The sequence below is a fragment of the Dreissena polymorpha genome, chromosome 3 (genome assembly GCF_020536995.1).
Source record: "Dreissena polymorpha isolate Duluth1 chromosome 3, UMN_Dpol_1.0, whole genome shotgun sequence".
Taxonomy (NCBI): Eukaryota; Metazoa; Mollusca; class Bivalvia; order Myida; family Dreissenidae; genus Dreissena; species Dreissena polymorpha.
The window spans coordinates 80,335,149-80,357,742 of record NC_068357.1 but is presented as its reverse complement, the minus strand read 5'-3'; the positions used below and the strand labels follow the sequence as shown (position 1 = coordinate 80,357,742).

Here is a 22,594-nt window from a genome sequence, read left to right as displayed (position 1 = left end):
TTTATTTATCTATACACCCAGAAAACGTTAGCAATTTCGGTTTGACTTTGGGCCAACGCAAAACCGATGTCGGGTGTTTTCTAGATTTTATATGCATACACCATATGGGTTTTCGTTGGGGAATCCTGAAGCCATATCTCTGAGTAAATAACCCACGTATGTAGCGAACGTCTCCGATAAACCAGACAGCTGTTTTTGGAAGTGATGGTACAGATCCAGGAATTCTTTCCGTGATTCGATCAGTTGTTTCTCTCTAAAAAGTAAAAAGGATGATATGCTTTGTAAGTATAATGTACCGTGTATGCTGTAAAGGGACTTACAACGGGACTTGCCTTAAGCTTGTCAGAAGCTGAAGTAAAGTCCGTTTTAATAGATGCAAACAATACACTCGAAGCGACGTCAACAGTTGTTCCTCTTTGCAATCTGCCATGTCTGTCATGTTTAAAAGGCAGCTATATAAAGTTTATTGTCAACCTCATTCATCTAGGACATTATTTCAGCCTGTCATCTCCGAGAACTTGTATTTCCTTCTCAAGAAAGGGGAGAAATAATGTATCGGACCACACATCGGGTAGCAAATACAAGACTTGTAACGCTTATCCAAGACAACACATTTAATACTTTCATAGATTTTAAAAAATATGTAAATTAAACAAATAATTTATCTTATAATGTTTATTAAAATTGTATCAAAATAAAATGAGATATTGTGAACGTTTACCAAAATGGCGGATAAATACATAAAAGCATAAGTAAGTCTCTTTTCATATTATTACAATGTGGGCGTGGCTTAAGTCACTTGGTAATACTTTATATGGAACCGTATTTTATGGTTTTCATAAAATAACTTACAATATCCGATGTTTCCGCATGGGATATGCATATTTGTGATTGCGCCAGAATAATACAGGTGCATGCTTAAAGAGAACCTACGGGTGTTCACAGGCCAAGTTAAAAAACAAACTTACTCCATGCGTTCAAATAAATAGCTGATGGCTTTATGTACAAAGTCAGCATATTCTCGCTCTTCGTGGCCTTTTTCTATGGACGCGTCGTAGTGGAATGTAACCTTCATTTGGGAGAACATTTCAGAAAATTGTTTATGTTCACAGTTCTGAAATAAAAATACGTGTCGTTGGTCTTTTTTAATTTAGATAAATGTTACAAGTCGAAGAAACGTATTTAGAATAGATCAATGCTTTTGAATATTTTAAGGCCCTGGGAGTTATTATATAATATAACGATAAACACTTTACAAAATGACACATTTTGGATCGCCCCAAATTAAAAGAGGATTCAGACGACACATACACTTGTAATAGAATATGAAGAAAATGATTTGGTAGGGTAAAAATCATTGTGATAAAAGGGAAATGAGCAATTTCTTCTTTTATTATAATGATTCCTAGTGTCAATCGGAACAAACTCGTAAAATCTCGTTATTGTTTGGTAAAGGGATAAATGACATTTTAGTATATGATATCAAAATAGTTGTATATAGTACGACTAAAACAATTTAGTGAAACTTTAATGTAAGTTCAGCACGAGCAGTGAACCCGAAAGGGACTTTAACCCATTACCAAACACTGACAGGATTTTACGAGCCTTTTATAGACGACTCTATAAATCATTGTGATAAAGAGGAAATGGCTCATCTTGAGCAATTTCTCCTTTTATCACAGTGACTTATTCCAAACTAAATCACATTCTTTATATTTTGTAACAATAAATCATAGTCTGCGACCTCTTTTAATTTGGGACATTCAAATATGTTGTTTGGTAAAGATTTAAGGTATTGGCAAACTCGTACATAGATAATAGAATTTCCTAAAAATGTCATGTCATTGTATTTAAATTTGTTTACTCTTCCAAGTTTAGGTAAGATACAATACTACCGGAATGTTTTGATAGTGACGTCACAGTTTGTTCACGTTATCATATCGAATTGATTGGCTGAAATAAGGATTTCAGCCAATCGATTCGATATGATAAGGTAAACAAACAGTGACACTCATGAAATGGCGGTAGAAAAATATGTGCGTGCAAGATATTGTTGGATTGCAACACGTAATAAATGTATCGAAAATAAACTCAACACAATAATTAACTGTATTTGTTGGTCATTGGCATCTCTAACAGAGTTTTAAGTTTTAAGTTTTTAGAGCTTTCTGCGTTTTGAGTTCTATGCTGTTTGTGGCTAAAAATCGATCAGTTTAGCAGTTCAACATTAGCCGAATCGATCATCATGGTACTCGCGCTTATCCCGTATTTCTAAAAATGAACACTTGACCGTTTGACCATTGATTGATCTGGCAGAGGAAATTAAAACTTTTCTTTTGAATATAAGTAAATGTTAAAACTTGTGCATCCGTGTTTAATAGGTGTGCACATTTAAGACTTAAAGTATGTCGCAGCTCATTATATTTAAGGACAGCTAGACGTGATTTAAAATTCCGAAAACTAGTTGAGTCCACCACCAACTGAACTAAATGCACTCCCTTTGCACACAATATGATGCAACCCTATAAGTAATGGCTCTTGTGTTGAAAGTTGATGTTATGGTGCGTACATTGTCGTCCTTTATGTTCGTGTGTTGTCTTTACATGTACTAGTTAGAAACACGGAAAGCTTTTGAGTGTTTCAAGCGATTTTAACAGAACAGGAATAGAAATTAACAGGTTTCGACCAAGACATGTTGATCCGGAGCTGGTATTTACAAGATATATGCACGGATTCTATAATGATTTTTTCTTCCTTTGCGCAAATATCTCCTTAAGTCGTTATCTGCATAGCTGTTGGAATGAAAAGGTTTTAAATAATTTACTTAAGGCGGTGTATTGAAGAGAGACAAACATAACATATCTTTATTTAACCGGTTTTATGTTCAAATGGATGTAAACCTAGTTTGACTAGTAGTAACAAACAAACGATATTAAAAACAAAACAAAAAAGTACCATGATATACTGTTCGAAGATGTACGTTTGGAATGTGGACATTATTTCTGTTTGTGCGGAGCTTGGTCCTGCCTTAAGGAGTGCTAGCCACGTGTCGGCGTATACCTTACCGAATGCTTTAGAGACTGCCTCATCATGTTCTAGTTCCCTGAAAACACGGTGTTGAATATATATATATATATATATATATATATATATATATATATATATATATATATATATATATATATATATAAAGCCAAATGGTTTTGCCCAAAACTCTCTAAACTTAGTATCGGCCGTTGAGAGAACGTCTGGCAAAACAGGCCAAAAAGGCCACACGTTCTCTGAATGGCCGATTCTAAGTTTAGAGTTATTTTTAGCCAAACAATTTGGCTTTATACAATACTACAATTGCATGTATAACCTTTAAATGCTTATAAATGTTTACATTGGCAAATTTTGTAAGTAATCACGTGACCTAAAATAATAATATCTCAAACGAATTTTCTTGGTGCAATTAACAAAGGGTATTTTTTCAACCATCTTATGGCTCTTAAAATGAATGTGTTTCAAGTATATCCATGGGTGAATTTGGTATACTGGCGGTCTCGTTCAAAAAGGGTGTATCTTCAGCTGTAACAAGCCAAGTTACGACCATTTCGAATGAAACCCGCGATAATTATCTTACCCACGACTTTTCGAGGTATCTTCGACGTTTTGAGTCTTGTTTAACTTATTTTCACTGTTTGAACTGTTTACTATTTCAATATGGAATACAGAAAACAGTGACAGAGAGAAATATCTATTAATAATGTGATTTTTCCGTAAATTAGTTATTTTCCCTTAAAATGTATCAATATGAAAGACGTCCAATAATAACTTAAAATCTGAAGTTTTGTGTTTTGTAATCTTACCGCAACGTGAGTAGTGACAACACTTTTGGATCATCTCTCCATACAGTGAGGTTATAAAACGTTGAACATGCTCAAGCATGACCCAAATTCAAAGATTTTAGAATTTGATTTGCTTCTACAGTTGACTTTTGTAATGTCGAAGTCGGATCAATCGAACTACATGATATCTCGATATAAATCCTCTGTCCCTTCAAAAAAAATTAATTGGCAATGTCTCTTAATTTAAAACCCATGCATGTTTCGAAAACGTAAACAGAAAGCTTAATACATGTTGGACGTAATGCTGCAAGCTCCTACACGAGCTTCAGCATTACTTTAATCATGTATTAAGCTATAACCACAAGAAGTGTTCATTTTAAAAATGTGATAACTCGAAGTTGTTTTACCTCGAAGTAGTGTATCTGGCTTATTGGACTACGACATATCGAGAGTCTACTGTATTTGGCTTAAGTTACGTTTGACCAATTAGAACATCGGATTTTTCACTCAAAAAAAATTAAGCACGTTAAATTTTACTCAACCATTAACCCTTTACCAAATGATAACGAGATGTTTCGATATTGTTGCAGTCGACTCTAGAACTTATTGTGATTAAAGAAGATATTGCTCATTTTGAGTAATTTCACCTTTAATCACAATGAGTTTTACACTTCCAAATTAATTTCTGTATGATATAGTACAATTTCATGTGTCGTCTGCAACCTCTTTTGATTTGGATGGGTCCAAAATGTGTCTTTTGGTAAAGGGTTAAGCAGGACTCCTTGAGTTCGGATCTGACTTGAGCATACGCAAAGTTGTATAACCCCAGGGGGGCCAGACGTACCCTACAAGCCTGATCAGAACGTCAATAGCCGAGTGTGCGGCCAAGTAACCGCCGGAATGTAGTTCAGGAAACTTTGGTACGCCAACCTTCTCTGCAAATGCTGCGAATCCATCCTAGAAACACAAGAGAGCTTTCCGCCATGAATTCATTGAGTAATCGTGTTACTACCGAAATGTTCAACAGTTGCTAATCTCACGAATCTTGTGATATAACATCGTCTAATACGATTCGTAATAATTCATTACACAGAGGCCCTTAATTGCAGAAAATGAGGATAAATGGAAAAAATCGGTCCTCGACTCTAAGAACCATTTTATTGAACTTACTTCGATGTATCTAATTAATTTAAATTCTTATTGGACAATAATTGCAGTCATGACATTCAGCTGTCAAAATGAACGAATTTCATTGGTTCAAACAGATCACATGATAATAAACGTGTTACTTACATATCAAATTGGATAAAAAATGCCTTTGTCTGCCATTCTCAATATCGCATTTTCTCCGAATTTGAAGCAATTATAAGTGATTCATGTATGTTTTGTTGCATTTATTTCTTGAAAAAAATGCAATCATAACCCCTTCGGGCATTATTGGAAATGATGAGGCAATTTCCTTTATGATCATATAAATGCGAAAAAATATACATAAATCGCTTTATTAATCATCATGGACAAGTTGACAATAAGAGAACGTGGTTCTGAAACGATTGATAATATTCTTTCACAATACTAAAGGGACTTAAAAACTGAAATATTTAAAATAGATACAATGGAGTATTTCATCGGTCTCGATCGAAAAGGACGTTACTGTAGCTTTAACAGGCTGTACTTACGTCCTTTTTGGTCGAACCCGACGATTGTTTCCTTTGCTGGTGATATTAGATAATGAGTAATAAAGACACTTTTCGTCTGTTTCTTTTAGGTGTGAGGTGTTCTCATCCCTCCACGAAACAAACAGTGCTCACGATTTGTTTTATGACAGTAATCTTCCCAATGCATACCTTCACTTCATCGATCTGTATGCCATCATTATCGTAGTTGATTTGACTTTCAATGTCGATCATTTTGTTTCCAAATTCATCTCCTTGCTCTTTTGTCAGCTTCAGGAAATTTATTCCGCGTATAAAGTCACCAATTCGCTTTTTACCTGCAAAAAAGGGAAACAAGGTCGTTTATGTCCTAAAAGTATAAACAAGTTTACAAAAAATCATATTTTAGACTGTGCGACATTTTCATAAGGGGTTTGCAGGGGACAAATACTCGTATAATTGTAACAAAATTATCCTTTATCAGCAAATAAATAGTCTAAACAAATACTTTAAAAAAAATGACCAAACGACAAATTCTTGACTGTTCCAATTTTAAAGAGTTTGCAGAAGGTTATTCAAATTGTAATAGAATATGAATTAATTGTTTTGTTAGGGTATAAATCATTGTGTGAAAACGAGAAAATGTTCAATCTGAGCAATTTCTCCTTTTCCAACTTTTATTTCTAAAGCCATCTGCAACAAACTCGTAAAATCTCGTTATTGTTTGGTAATGGGTTAATCTACATAGGACAAAATAACTGGTTACTCGTATGAATACGATCGTCTAATATTCTTTCTGACTGAATTGATCTTTCTTTCCTTCTTCTAGTCGTCAAAAACGGCGAAAATTATGGTTTAAAAAAAAAGCTGAATAGATTTTCAAAAGAAGAAGTTACGCCCTGTAAGCATCAACTCGATTATCATTGTCGGATATACACGGCCGCCAAATAAACATGCATCTAAGTATTATATTATTATATATAATATATACCGTGGGGTTTTGTCGATAACTGGCTATGTGGGAAAACTTATTTTGTGTTGAATCTGTTCCTACCCATTGTCATTTTGTTCATAAAGTATGATGAATGAATCTATCATAAGGTAACAATAATTTCTAAAATCGTCTGCAACTACAATTTTGAGAAAAGGATTTATCTAAACTAATGGGTTAAAGTTATATTTTGTTCATAACAACTTTTCGCCGCACTTCGGTCTAAATTGATTCAAAATAACTTGTTGTAATCTTCGATCTCAATCAAGTAAACTTGTCTTTCATTACCAATAAGGAGTGGCTCGTGTTCTTGAGAAGTCAATTTACACCATGGATTGATCGATATACTTCGGTCTAAATTGATACAAAATAACGTGTTGTCATCTTCGATCTCAATCTATGGAAGGGAAAGACCGCCAATATTATTCATCCCCAGAAATGTTGCACGTGTTGAATATTCAGCTCATTTGTTTAACAGAGAATTTTTTAAATGCAACATATTAATATCTGTTTTGTACAATTGTAAAGTGTAAAATGTTGTATTTTCCGATTCTACTAAATGTTTAAATGTTTAAAAACAAACATGTAACTTCTTAAACTACAGATCTGAAAATGAAGATAATGCATGTATAAAGTCTACATCTTCACATACCTTATATTGTAGTCATAATAATAAATAAAAAGTAAAAGATCCATCTAAAAGTAAGTTGATGACAAACTACATTAGCATGTTGAATATTTTCTAAGTTGTACGATCGGTTTGAGTAATCTGCTACAAGTCATCATCTAACAAGTGTACACCATACAATTGTACAGAAAACAAGTTGACGAATCACAATTCAACATTCTACAACGCATTTTCAAGTCAGCCGATGTTAGGGTACAAATTGTCATTAGTAGAAGCCACAGGTGTTGGGCCCGTTGCCAAGTTGCTTAAACACTATCGATTTGTCATTAAACAACATTTTAAATAATTTTGACCAAACAAATTCTGATATAATATAAGAGCCTAAATGGTGGTCGATTTTTTGTAAACTATGTACCATTTTGTAGGAAAAGGTTGCCTCGTGACGAAAAATGACCACGAACGGCTACTTGCAAACATAAACTACAAGAAAACACTTCTCGTAGAAATGCTAGGTCGGCTCTCGTCTGGCCGAATGTTCAGTGCCGATTTTTACAAGAGTAAAACCAACGTGACACCTTATGCACCAGTCCTTTTATGTACAAGGCCTTTTATGTACCACTTTCAAACTTTACGTACCACCTATGTATTATATAGGTGTTATTGTCCATTCATTCATAGCAGTATGAATGGACAATAATTACTTGTGCAAACAACTTTGATTAATTTGACTCAAGTGTTGATTGAGTCAAATTTTAGTTAATCAAATATTGTTCCCACTATAACCTTGCAATTCATTGCACTGAATCATTTTTTAAATTTTGTTCTTGCTATCAGAAAAATTGTGGTAAATTGGAAAAAAAGATAAATAAAATTTAATTAAATTAATGTGTTCGCGTAAATATTAAAAGAAAATATATCAGATATTAAACAGAGTAACTTAGTATCTCAGTTTTTTCTAAATAAAATATTGCTGAATTATATGGTATATCTATTTTGTTATTGTAAAGAACCAAAAATTTGAATCTAAATACCCAAAATACATTTAATTAATAACACACATTTATATTAAACCATATATTTTTTCTCTATATATTATATATATATGGTAGTGTCAGATAGTGGTACATAAAGTGCCGGTACCTGAAAGGACTGGTACGTAAGGTGTAACATTCGAGTTAAACTATCGAAATATCCCAGCTACCGAACATAATCCACATAAGTACAATAAACAAATACGGGTTGATCAACTTACAACACAGATTTGTCATCGTCACAAACAAATGTTTGGTCAAAATGATGAAAATTGGTTTTTATGACATATTGATAGTGTTAAAATGATTCGGGCACAAGCCCAACACCTGTGAACCAGAAAAATCATTGTTTACATATAATGGTTCCCGGCCCGTGAGCTAGGCATTGGTTCCTCGCTAAGACGAAAAATAATTGTGTCGCTTCCGCGGCGTTTATGACGGGAAAGACCGCCAATAGTATTCACCGCGTATAGATTGTTGTTAATCCGACTTTACAACTGTGCAGATGTAAACTTGTAATATTGCAATGTGTAAAGATACGCGTTGACCAATCTAGACATGTTTACATGCTCACAGTGGAAATTGGCAGTTCGTTAAAGTTACTGTTACACATTTGTAAGTTTTATGCGTTGTGTATGCGATTTAAAAATACAATTAAATGTTTATTTTACATGTAGAAGATTTAAGTTTTTATTCATTGAACAGTTTTAATTGGACAATCAACAAGATGAACATTTGAGATGTCTCCACCTTAAAAATTAACGTTGTTGAAAATTGAAACATAAAATATCGAACATTGCTTATTTGAACGGATATTATTTGACATGTATGTATGATCTTTAATTGCAAGATGAAACATATCAGCTTAATACTCAACAAGTGCAACATTTCTGGTGATGAATACTATTGGCGGTCTTTTCCCTCCATATCAATCAAGTAAACTTGTCTTTCATTGCCAATTAGGAGTGGCTCGTGTCCTTTAGAAGTCAATTTAACCCATGGATCGATCGAAATATATAATATAGCTTCTGTATAATTAATTCGTAGAAGAGTCGTGTTATTCCGGAAACCTTCGATAGTCACGTTATTTAACGAGCCGAGTAATACGGAATTGTCTTCATGACGTCGTTATAGAGACGATGATGTATTTTTCACTAAGCGAAATTCCGTTACCTAAGAATGATTCCGAAATCACACGATTCCTCAGTAATTTGATCATATATGGACTACCTTAATTTAGTAAGTCATTTCACATGCAAGCCTAAACATTTGCCCTTTCCGAAATACGATTGATAAACCAACAATTGTGGATTTTGACCAGTCGTTATTATATAACTGATTCAAGTCTAGAAAATATATATTACATTAAACCAAGACCGCTCCTCAAATGTAAAGTATGTAAAGCATGCTCTATATAAAGGTTTCCTAACCCTTATCAATAAAATTACCCAAAGAAAAGTAATTTGGAAAACATGACTAAATCAATTAAATGTTTAATATGTGTTCCTTACATGGACCAAACAAGATGAGTTCGAATATAATATCTAGTAAGTATCATTAATTTATGTATGAAGCCTATTTGACCATTGCTCCAGGCTAATTCATAAACAGTTAATTAAAAGTAAAGTTTCGGAAAGGGTTAAACACTATTTTGCTTTATCATTCTACCAATAATAGCAATTTGTTGAGACAAGACATACAAAAAAACGTGAAGGATGGAATGCTGTAGTATACGTGTCCTGTAAATAGGACTTCCATTAAACGCAATCAACGATCAGTAATCATTTTAAAACGCCGATATACATATTGAAATAGGTCATGCTTGGTCAGACATGGGTGTGAAGTGAGCGATATTGATTTCCGAAGATAGTTTATGTACTTAAGCGAACTGAAATATATCGGTTAAACTACAAGTTTAGGGTTTTTACCTCCGATATTTGAGATCTATTATAATACGCCATCAAACAAACTCGTCTTTTAAGTGTGTATTCTTCTTTTACACCGGTACATATTATTAATAGTAACTAATTAATATTGATGGAATTTATATTGTGTTATTTAATTTTATTTCTATTGACATTTATCTGCACAAAAATGTCTTCCATAGGGCCCTCAGTGAGTTTTTTTATTTTTTATATAAAAATGCATTCAAACAATGTACTTACCCATTTCAAAGACATAAACTGTGTAACATCAATAAATTTCCATTTTATATGTACTCGATCAGATTAAAGTCCATCCTACAAATGTTCGATATTATAAAGCTCGCCTTAACTGATCATTCTACGTGTATAGCTGTGCTTTATAAAGAAGACATTCGCTAATTTTGTGTGCGTATACTGCTCAAAATATGATACGAGCCAATGGTTATCACGTTCATGAGTAGCGTATACCATTTATAAGAGGTAATCTTTAGCATTATGCGGAGCAGGGTTTTTATGGAGCTGCAATTTTTTTTTTGCCTGTCTGTCTATCATTCTGTCCCATACTTTAACCTTGGTTAAAGTTTTGCGATAACTTTGGAATATTGAAGATAGCAACTTGATATTTGACATGCATGTGTATCTCATGAAGCTGCACATTTTGAGCGGTGAAAGGTCGAGGTCATCCTTCAATGTCAAAGGTAAAAAACCAAATCCAAGGGAAGTAATAAGCTTTAAAAGGAGATAATTATCTGTACCTGCCAAATGATCGAAAAAATCAAACCGGCGCAGTAGGAGGCATTGTGTTTCTGACAAACACATCTCTTGTTTTTATTACGTCTGTATCTTATTTTTTTCTTTCCTTTAACCCTTTACCAAACGACACAGTTTGGACTGTCCCAAATTGAAAGAGAATGCAGACGCCAAATTAAATTGTAATTGAGTGCGAAGACATCTATATTGTTGGGTAAGGGTAAAAATAATTGTGATATAAGGATCAATTGCTCATCATGAGCAATTTCACCTTTTATCACAATTATTTTTAGAGTCTTATGCGACAAACCCGTAAATCTCGTTAGTGTTTGGTAGTGTATTTGTTGCACCACCATAGAAAGTTAACATTGTTAACTTGCTAAGCCAGGACACATCAATTAAATTGGTAAATAACACCCCTGTATAATATGAATCATACCATGTATGAATAGCATATCGTCGGTCTCGATCAAAGAAGACGTAAGTGCAGCGTGTTAAATCTGCTGTTACGTCTTTTTCGAAAGAGACCGACGATAAAGAAGAAATATTTACCCTTTTAAAAAGGAAGTAACAGTTAGGGTTCATAGATAATTGATATTTAACCCTTTATCAAACAACAAATGTTTGACTGTTTCGAAATGAAAGACGTTGCAGACGACAATAAAAATTGTCGAAGAGTATAAAGACATTACTTTTGTAGCATATAAATCATTATGGGAAATGGGGAAATCGTTCATTTGGAGCATTTTTACCTTTTTCCATGATGATCTTTAAAGTCGTCTGCAACAAACTCGTACAATTTCGTATTTATTTGATGGGTTAAACTGGGTCTATAATATATGGGATTGATTTTTTTCGTCGCGAAGTCCAAATTAAACCAACTAACGAATTAATACATGTAATTAAGTGTTGGTTTAATTATACACATTTTTGCGTCTTGCAGCAGACGACATTTGAAACCTGGAGAGAGAAATGCTAATGATAAATATTTGTTCATAATGTAACTTGGTTTTTAAGGACTAATGATGTTTAAAACCGATCCAAATGGATATCTGTAATTTGATAAACTGATATAAACCTTTACCAAACGGAACAGTTTGGACCGTTCCAAATTGAAAGAGGTTGCAGACGACAAATACGAGTGTAATATAATATGAAGAAATTGCTTTGGTATGATGATAAATAATTGCGGGATAAGGAGAAATTGCTCAACTCTTATCCCACTATAAATTCTAGAGTCGTCTGCAACAAACTGGTAAAATCTCGCTATCGTTTGGATTATGGGTTAAAGTTGTCTGCTGATCATTGAAACAGGGACAAAAGAAAGAGTTAAAGACCCGTAACCAATGTTAAGTAGAATAGTGCATGCCGTGAATCGGAAAATATCGATAAACCCGCTTCATATGGATTTTAACGTTCGTGTCTCGAACATGTCCGATCGATAATCGGGACCGCGTCGGAAGGAAAATAGGCATTCGGTTATGTTAGTATGTTTCCGTAATCCAAACACGAATTGTCGTAGATTTGATTTCAAACGATCATATCAGGAGTGGATCTAGAATTAATGGAGCGTAAAATGAAATATATATACATGATGCTCTGATTTTGGTATCCCCATATAGGACATACCGAAATCAGAGCTCTACGTATAGATCTTTGGTAAATAAGATTACAAAATCCTTAGGTTTCATTGTCTTTTTGTAATGAGCGTACTATGATACCTTTCATTGACGATTTTAGGGTAGGCACATGCCACCTCCGCCCCCTTTAGATGCGCCTATGCACATCCTTAACTTGTGACAAATTGAAGATGTATCTCTCTTAAAATTAGAAAGTTTACATAACTCATCTATACATTATAGGTATGTAGCAAACAGCTTTAACACAATTTTGCGGAAAAGTATACTCGTTGAATTAAAGATTTAATACGTTTCTGAATCCAATCAGTAACGCAAATCACTTCAATAACTAGCTTTTGTAGATACCACTCTCTTGTACACGATTCTGCGATCTTATGTATTATTTTCTTCTTGTTCATGCTTAAATTGAGCATGAATAAATGCTAATGTGTATTGACAATCAAGGGTGTCTTCATGTTCAACTCGGCAGATTCCATATAATGTCATGTCCCGATCATTCGAGCACTTTATTTAATGTTTAACCGTTTCCTTGTTTTAAGTCCGCAGTACACGAAATGCCATTCAAAGAGAACCATATTTTAAAATACCATCGAACAATGTATATTTGAATAAGTCCAGTGGAAATCATTCAGACAAAAGTATAATCTTATATTGACCAAAGCCTCATTGTGTCTCAATGTTTTCAAGCTTTAACAATCTATATTAAACAAACTCGTGATACTTGGAGAGGCGGAAAACTACAACGGGCGAGGCATGGTCAGGGGTGATAACCCCCAAAAAGGGTTAGGGTAAGGGTTAGGGTTAGGGGTCGGGTTAGGGTTAGCGTTGGGTTTAGGCTAACCCAAACCCTAACCCGACCCCTAACACTAACCCTGACCCTTACCCTAACCCTCTAACCCCCCTTGCGCAATACCATACCATGCCTCGCCCGTTGTAGTTTTCCGCCTACCTGATACTTGCAGATATTAACTCTCCAGCGTGAAAGGAAAATAACTCTGTGAATAACATTTTAACGTAAATGACAAGTTCGTTCCATATTGGAATGTGTGGAATATGCGTCTTTTTACCATGTGATCTAATTTGTAGCCTTGTTGGAGTTTGACATACCACTACGGCCGGTGTAGACGGGCCCGGGCCTACAATATTTTTTAAAACATAAAATAATAAAAATGCTCCAACTTCGAAAATACGCATTAAAATGTTGACCCTGATAGGGTGAGTTGTTAGAAATCTGTTTTTCATATTGACATAATCCTTAGACAATGGATTCTGGTCGTGTTCAAAGGACATATCTTCCAATTATCAACCATACTTCTTTCTATGTGCATAGATTCTAGCTCACTTCTTTTCTGTTACAAGTTTACATAGATCTACATGTAAATCTAATTGTCTCCCTTTCAACACTACAGTAAGTTGTAATCGATTATCGTTGGATTTTTAAGAAACATTCCGAATGATGTTTAAGACCGCGGACATATAAAATGGAGCACTTGCCTCCGTATGCCGATCTATTGACTGAATTCGGTTCGGTTCAGTCCCTTGATGCCAAGCAAAAACGTTCGTTGTTGTCCGTGGCATGGGATGACGCGCATCTTTATACATTTCCATCCAGCTAAGTTGTTTAATGTCATAATCTTCATCATCATGACGCAGTCAGAGCAGTCAGACTATAGTACTGACAATGTAGATTTAATAAAACATGTACGTATTATTGCAATGAAAAGTAGTTCATTGAGATAAAACAGTAAAATATCAAAGAAAAACAGGTCAAAGTCTTATATTTTCTTATCTTATTATTTGTCTTAATATGCTTTAAACCTCACCACAGGCGTTATAGGATTTAAAAAGTTTCAGAGGGGGGGGGGGACCCCGGACCCCCCTTTTTATGCATCATTTCCGGGCCTACAGCTCAAAAATGCTAGCTATGAACTGGGATTCCGCATCTTCCACATAAAAGGTACATAAATCAATCGGATGCGAATTAATTGTTTGGCGTTATTCAGCAAACCTTAAAAGGAAGTCGTTAGTTTTGTTCCAAGAAGGGCATACTTTAAACCTGTCACACACTTAATTAATCCATGTTTGGAATATCTCCTACGATGCACGATTATCATAGTTCAAAAGCTGTGTATCCGTCAGTCTGGTATATTCCAAAGTAAAATCGTATAATATCGCCCTGACAGCTTAAGTTATATCCCTTTGTTGATTTAACCTACAAACATAAGAGGTGTCAGTATATGACACCATGAAGTTGGTTATTGTTAGTTAACATTAATTGTAGTTTGTGAGATCCACAGGAGGGAAGCCCAAAGAATTATATATATACATATATTTATATATTTTTGGAATTTGGAACACGCGTCAATGTCCCTTTAGAGACACTCATTGACGTGTCGCTTGCGATTTACCATAGTCATCTGCACCGTCATCACCGTCATCGTCATTAATTTGACCTGTCGGACCGTTGTGGGGAACCACACGACGACAAAGATATCCCCCGCTAGTCAATCTAATTAATTTAATCAATTAAAAAAGCAATATATCCAGATTTTTTTAATAATGTAATAGTTGATTAAAAGTACATAAGATATTTCGCTGTGTCGAGGTTTTTTCATCTTCGTATCTCCGAGATAATACCAAATTTTAACTATAGAATTCCACAGCTCGGCTTTTTGTATTGACTGCCTTCTGTTTCTGTTCGTAGAAGTCCCGTTTAAAGAAAAGATATTTCACTTTAAGGGCCCATGTTTTAGAACGTATGTGATTTCAAACTTCGCTCAAACGTTGTTCCGTAATTTCTAAATGATTTGTGTTCGACACTTATATGTCTTGTGTGACACATATTGAATGATATTTTATTAAGTATCTTTTGCATGACAATTGTTACGCTTACTATTCAAAGTGACATTGTTTTGTTAAATAAACCATTGGAGTAGAATTCAGTCGATGTTCCAACAATTTTATGTATAGGTCATAATTGTTTACTTACAAAAATATACTCTTCGATGATTTACTTCCTAAGACATGTCACCGGTAAAATGCAATTGCACCCATGCTTTATTTTATAATATTGAAATCGATACTCACGTGTATATACATATTTTGTGTAATGAAATAATAAATATATTACTATTCTAGTGTTTGTATTAGTTTACATATATAGGTATGAAGAATGATATGGCTGTACAATCGGTTATAATATCATGAAGCAGAACAGGATTAAAAATATCTAACTTTTATTTTGGATAATCAAAAACATTTTTAGACATGTTCAAATATGAGAAAAATAATGAAAATCAAGATGAAGACAAACTGAAGATCTGAAGACAGATAGAAATATACACATATTCTAATAGTTTGATAATTATTCAATACTGAATAAATAAATACAATATACATATAGTACACTACCCTGACAAAAAACATAAAGTCAATAAGGACACAATAACAATCACAATAAGGAGTGCCACATAACCTCTTAAAGAATCAATATTTCAAAACCGTCTTTTCTTTGCACCCATAAAACTTTGGCCACAGTTTGCAGGATTCCCTCAAACATTGCCTCACTACAATTCAATTTAATGTTCATGATTTTGGTCAAATTTGCAGACTTGAGAGAGGACCTGTTGGCTGTCTTTATTAATTTAAATTGTGAAAGTACTCTTTCCACCTCGGCAGTAGACAGTGGAAGTACGAGGGAAGTGCATGCTCAGTAGCTTGTAGATGAGTGTCTTTCATTCCAACGCGATGCCCAGACTTAGATGGGGTTGACACTGCCACCGATGATGACGATGTCGCCCTCGATGTTGCCGCTGTCGGCGGCGATGACGACTTTGCCGCCCCCGATGGAGCCGCTGTCGGCGGTGATTACGACTTTGCCGCCCCCGATGTTGCCGCTGTCGGCGGTGATGACAACTTCGACGCCCTCGATGTTGTCGCTGTCGGCGGTGATGACAACTTCGCCGCCCCGATGTTGCCGCTGTCGGCGGTGATGACGACTTCGCGGCCCCCGATGTTGCCGCTGTCGGCGATGATGACGACTTCGCCGCACCCGTTGTCGCCGCTTTCGGCGTTGATGACAATTGCGCCGCAAACGAAACAATAGTTTATATTATTAATTAATCTTTGTGCATTCCGTTCTCTTTTGCGGAGACACTTGAAATTAACGGCGATTTTTTTTATTATTTACGTACGGTCACAATTCATTAATAGCAAAATATAATAAAAGCCAATTATAATAATCTCAAATGGGTTTAAAAGCAAATGTATGCACATTCGTGCATTAATATAAAAATTTTGACGTTATTAAATTTCTTTCAACAAGCCTACATGACCGAACGTTAATCATTATTTAAATTGGCCTTGAGCATTAAGACAAAATCTTGACAGCGCCGTGTGCATCCTAAATACACACAAAATTCGCTATGTAGCGATCCTGTTATGTCGGGATGTTCAGTATATTCTTTGCACCCAAAAATGAATTCGGTTCAATCAGGTTTTTCGCGCGTTCACAGTGTCCATTTTACACAAAGTGCAACAAACAATACGCCAGCATGCTCAACTGTTAACACCCTGCAATCGTCTATCGGCTTACAGCGCGCGACACCCTTGGCAACGTCTTTTCCCTGCGGCATAAACTCTCGAGTTACACACAGGTGTATACAGCAACGAAAATATCGATACTGAGCTATCTGTGTCTACAGATATTGCGTAACCCGCTGCTGTGAGATTGTGCAATTTACAACGGTTAAATGGCTAGATTTTGGAAACTTATGATAGAATCTTTAATCAGACAGACAATATAAATTAGTTCTTTTATAATGCATGCCTTTCCATTGGTTAGCAGCTTGAGCGTGCATGTCGCGATCGTGGCGAGAGTCACCCGCAAATTTTATTGAAGAATTCTCCAAAGAAAGATTGAAATGCCTATTATTCATATTTAAATGCTCTAATAAAGCGAACACTTTCTGCAAACTGCTCTTAAAGTTGACCGACATTTGGATTTTTTTTATAGCTAATAACTCTCTTATACATGGTCCAATCTGTAATAAAAAGCATTGCACTGCAAATTAAAATACCTTTTAAATGATATATAATATGACATATTGTATTGAACTTTAAAAAAAGTCCGATATACCTACCTTGGCGGAGAAGCATTGTCCTGTTGAGGGCAACCGTTTATGAATTGTCTTTAAATTGTCTACCAGTGCACACAAAGGTCTCATTGATCATCGTGCACTGGTCTATTTGGATCTAATTATTTATTTGCCGAATACACGAGCAGCCTGGGAAAATTGGACTTACTTTGCCTCAAAATTTAATGTTATTCTGAAAGGTCAGATGGGCATGTCCGTACATAAATTAGTCGTGAAGAAGACTCGGCGATGACCTGTAAATAAACTTCCTAGATACACAGAGCCTTTAACTTAACACAAAATTTACTTAGCTGGTTGATCTGATGGGATCTGATTCAATACGCATTACATGTTCGCTTTTAATTGAGGTAGCTAGACGAGCGGTCTGATGCGCTTGAGGCACCATTTCTTGGCGTGGGTTTACATCCCACTGATGCCATATATTTTACTAAATTTGGAATACTCACTTGGATAAAAAACGGAAATCAAATCATTATTATAAAAATCAGCATATGATTTTTGCTCAACATATATATTTCTTGTATGAAAATTATTTATACCTTCTTAAGTATCAGTTGGATGAAAATTGTTACGCTTTTTGTTAAACGTGACATATTTGTTTAATTAAATAAGCACTCGAAGTAGAATTTTATGGATAGTCATACTACTTAATATAGGTAATAATTGTTTATTTTTGCAAACCCAGTGGGTTCGGACCCCATCACTTGCCAAGTTGGTCCAAACAGGTTTACGGCCTTTGCTATCGATTTAAGTCATCTATGATAGAGTTTTTACCTAAAAAGAGCTACATCAAGCTCTGTTAGAATGACCAAATCATCAGTTACATTAGCCATCGATGCAAACCCCACGTAATGTTCCGCATCAGCATCAACCGATTAGAAAGTAAGGCCTAGGGACTACTGTTAGAAGAGCAATCTTCAAGTTAATGAGCTAGAAATTGTAAATAAATTTACATATCTTAAAGTAGTATTCACAATGGCGATCCTTTTCAGCAACATATGATGCGCTTTCAGGGCAGGCCCTTAAAGCACTTTTTATGTTAAAATAAAATTTGTGTAATTTTACAAATATCTCATTTAGCCATAGTCTCGAATTATTCGAAAAGTATATTAATATTATGTTATGGCTGTGAAGTTTGGCGATTAAACAATAGCATTCAACTTGAAAGAATACACATACGCTATTGTAAACATGTGCTGGGTATTCGATCTCACACACAATAATTTCCTTTACGGGGAAATTGGGTGTAAACCCCTTTTAAATAAACGGATTTTTTATGTTTTAAAATAATGGTTAAAAATATAACAATCTGACGATGCTAATATATCAATATTGTTAATAATATGTTTTTACATGATCTTGAACTTTATCCCGAAAACAATTCTTGATACAATCGGTTAAACATATATTAAATACTCTAGGTTTCGGCGAGGCATGTTTTTAGGTAGTAGACGTTAATTGTTTTAAATCCATCGCAAAAAACGCATATCTGAGATCTACGTTCAGAATTGGATAACAGAGTTACAACAAAGGACAAGGGGTTAAAACCACTGCAGTTACGGACATATTAGATTTCAGCCTTATCCCAATATTATAAATTTTTCAACATTTAGATTCGAATTTACGTGTTTAAGAGTATCTGCCTATTGACTGAAGTAGTAGCAGGGCGATGACACAAGCCTGGAAAGACACCGTATGAAAACGTAAATGTAAACGCTGTACGTATATAAACTCACCGACTTGTTGGGTCATTTGTACTTTTGAGACTCCAATTATTGGGTCCGACCCAATAATTATTGGGTCCAACCATCATATTGGGTCAAAACCCAATAAAATTTGGACCCAATAATTTGAAGTACAGCACACGATTCCAATTCAGTTTCTGAATTCATAAATATTCTTGATTTAAAATTGTATTGGGTCCTCCGAAAGTTTCCCGTGTTTCTCGTATAGTTATATATAGCTCGGAGTACCCGCTGCCTTATAAACACGCGCACTGAAGATGCGCGCTCTTGAGCATTGCGCGATCCCGGGCTTATCAGTAAACATTATCGCACACATTAACTGGTCAACGGGCGCACATTTATAATGTGAGGCAAGTAAAATATCGATTGCAAAAGAAAGTGTTTATTTTATTCTAGGAATGGTTTTATCAGCATAAATGAACATTAGCTTCTCAAATACTGCAATACTTGAATTACCATTTTATAAATACTGATTTAGTACAGCATCTCAATATTGTGTTAGTGTTTTTAATTTAAAAGAAAACTCTTTTTGAACTTGAAGTTAGGAATTATGTTTTTGATAATGTCGACCGCAACTGATTTTACGGAACGATGTTTTGCCTACATTGGTAACAAATGACTGATATATTATTTTATTCTGGACATGTTAACTTGTTTCATAACGATTTTATTTTGGAGTTTTTGTTTTGTTATAGAGTTTATTTTATGGCTGATTGATATAGAATCGTGTTGTGATATTTAGTCATTATTAATTCGTTGTATTTCGATTTCGGCCGATTATGACGTTTTATTACATTCGAAGATTTCTACGGATGCAAATATCTATCGCATTGTTAGTGTTTTGTTATGATTATTTTTGAAGAAAAAATGACCAGCTTAAGTATATGCACTCGCATAATGTAATTATGTCTGTCAATAATAACCATTACATTCTCCTTCCTTATCATATAGATAAATGATGTCGTAAACGGAGAGATAGCAGGTTATAATTTTGGAGAGATTACACGAAATGACATATCCTTTGCTGAAACATACAAGTACGTTTATGATCTTAAACCACATTTATATAGTGTGTGTGCACTAGGTAAGACCATAATATAATAGATAAGCATTTGTTTAATAAATGACGCCGATAATTTACCGATCATTAAATAAATGGTTAAATTATTACAAAAACATTACTCTAATGATCAAATGTCCGATAAGTGTTCTAAACTGTTTTCACTTTTAAATGACCGCAGATAGTTTTAGCATCAAAATACACGATACATAAGCAGTACAATGTCTAGGATGTTTCGTGAAAGCATTAAAATTGTAATCTCGGCGATTGAAAAATATAAAATAATGTTATATCTGCGATTGACAATTATAAAAAAATGTTTAGTTGGTGCAAATTAAGTGTTCGTGTTGACTTTTAACAGAGAGTGACAGGTACAGGAAATGTCACGGAGGGGGTGCATTTTTTGTAATAAATAATGTAGAGGATAACAAATAACTTAAACGCCGTATGAATAATCGGGTATTTAAAACATATTTTATCCAGATAATTTTATGAGCTGAGGAGTACTTCACTCGTGACTTTTTTTAGCTGTTGAGTAAAGTATACAAAGGAGACACTTAAGTTGCCCTAGCAGCATAGCATACCCATCATCAACCTTTATTTATGGCAAATGACAAATTGCCAAACAGCAAAGTACAGCACAAAACAAACAACATTGAATAAAGCTGGGATCATCGCCTTGGAACGGTCAATGCTAAGCATTGGGGGTTTAAACCGGTTTTGGGGGATCCCGATCCTCACACTTGGCCCAGCGATATTCAAAACACACATAAGTGTAAATAAATATTAACCTCATGGGATTGTAACACAAATTTAACGGCAATAAAGGAGAACGTAAGAAAGTGTTCAATTTAATTGCGGCTCAATTACTCAATGGTCAGAAGAAACCAGAACAATAGTGTTACACTTTTTTGAGACACGATGCAATGAAGGAACAAAAAGTAGCAATTAATTCTCTTCTTTTGAAAAAAAGATTTCAAGAAAAAACATCATATAGATAATTATTCAGAGCATCTTCGCGCAAGGGCAGGAATAAGATGCAATTATGGGTGTAAAGAGCCAAATTGTATAGCTTGGTTGTGTATGTGTATAGAACCAAAATATAAAGCAATGAAAAAAAAAGTCGATACTTACTACCTAACAATATTCTACTATTGGTTGAAAGTAATGGTGGTGGTTGTAAACAATTTAAACTTAAAGAAATTAAGAAATTAAACACTAAATTATATGAATGTAAAATTATATTTATAATACAAACAAAACATCCAGACTGAGAAGTACTAAAATGAATGCCTTCTAATCGAAATCAGCAACGTAATGTTCATTGAGCGTTCTTTGTGTATTTTAGTGCCCGTGTGTCGTAAAAAAATTAAGCGCTTGTCTGTGCAAAGGCTTCACAACTTTGAGCTGAACATTAAAGTGATATTATGGGCATTTTTCACTGTTAAATTGAGCTGAATTTGCGGTTTTGGGGGATCCCGATCCTCACACTTGGCCCAGCGATATTCCAAACACACATAAGTGTAAATAAATATTAACCTCATGGGATTGTAACACAAATTTAACGGCAATAAAGGAGAACGTAAGAAAGTGTTCAATTTAATTGCGGCTCAATTACTCAATGGTCAGAAGAAACCAGAACAACAGTTTTACACTTTTTTGAGACACGATACAAGGAAGGAACAAAAAGAAGCAATTGATTCTCTTCTTTTGAAAATAAGATTTCAATAAAAAACATTATATAGTTAATTATTCAGAGCATCGTCGCGCAAGGGCAGGAAGAAGATGCAATTATGGGTGTAAAGAGCCAAATTGTATAGCCTGGTTGTGTATGTGTATAGAACCAAAATATAAAGCAATGAAAAAAATATTCGATACTTACTACCTAACAATATTCCACTATAGGTTGAAAGAAGTGGTGGTGGTTGTAAACAATTTAAACTTAAAGAAATTAAGAAATTAAACACTAAATTATATGAATGTAAAATTATATTTGTAATACAAACAAAACATACAGACTGAGAAGTACTAAAATGAATGCCATCTAATCGAAATCAGCAACGTAATGTACATTGAGCGTTCTTTGTGTATTTTAGTGCCCGTGTGACGTAAAAAAATTAAGCGCGTGTCTGTGCAAAGGCTTCACAACTTTGAGTTGAACGTTTAAGTGATATAATGGGCAT

General features: G+C 34.6%; 1 protein-coding gene across 1 annotated transcript in view; it reads right to left on the bottom strand.

Annotated features, from left to right (window-relative positions):
* The window catches only part of LOC127874910 (uncharacterized), a 39,240-nt gene extending 28,794 nt beyond the window's left edge, over window positions 1-10,446 (bottom strand). Inside the window, 6 exon segments of the mRNA XM_052419599.1 lie at window positions 100-253; window positions 969-1,114; window positions 2,956-3,103; window positions 4,675-4,787; window positions 5,678-5,823; window positions 10,301-10,446. Of these exon segments, the coding sequence (XP_052275559.1) occupies window positions 100-253; window positions 969-1,114; window positions 2,956-3,103; window positions 4,675-4,787; window positions 5,678-5,823; window positions 10,301-10,304 (711 nt within the window). The 5' untranslated portion in view covers window positions 10,305-10,446.
* Between the last annotated feature and the right edge of the window lie 12,148 nt (window positions 10,447-22,594).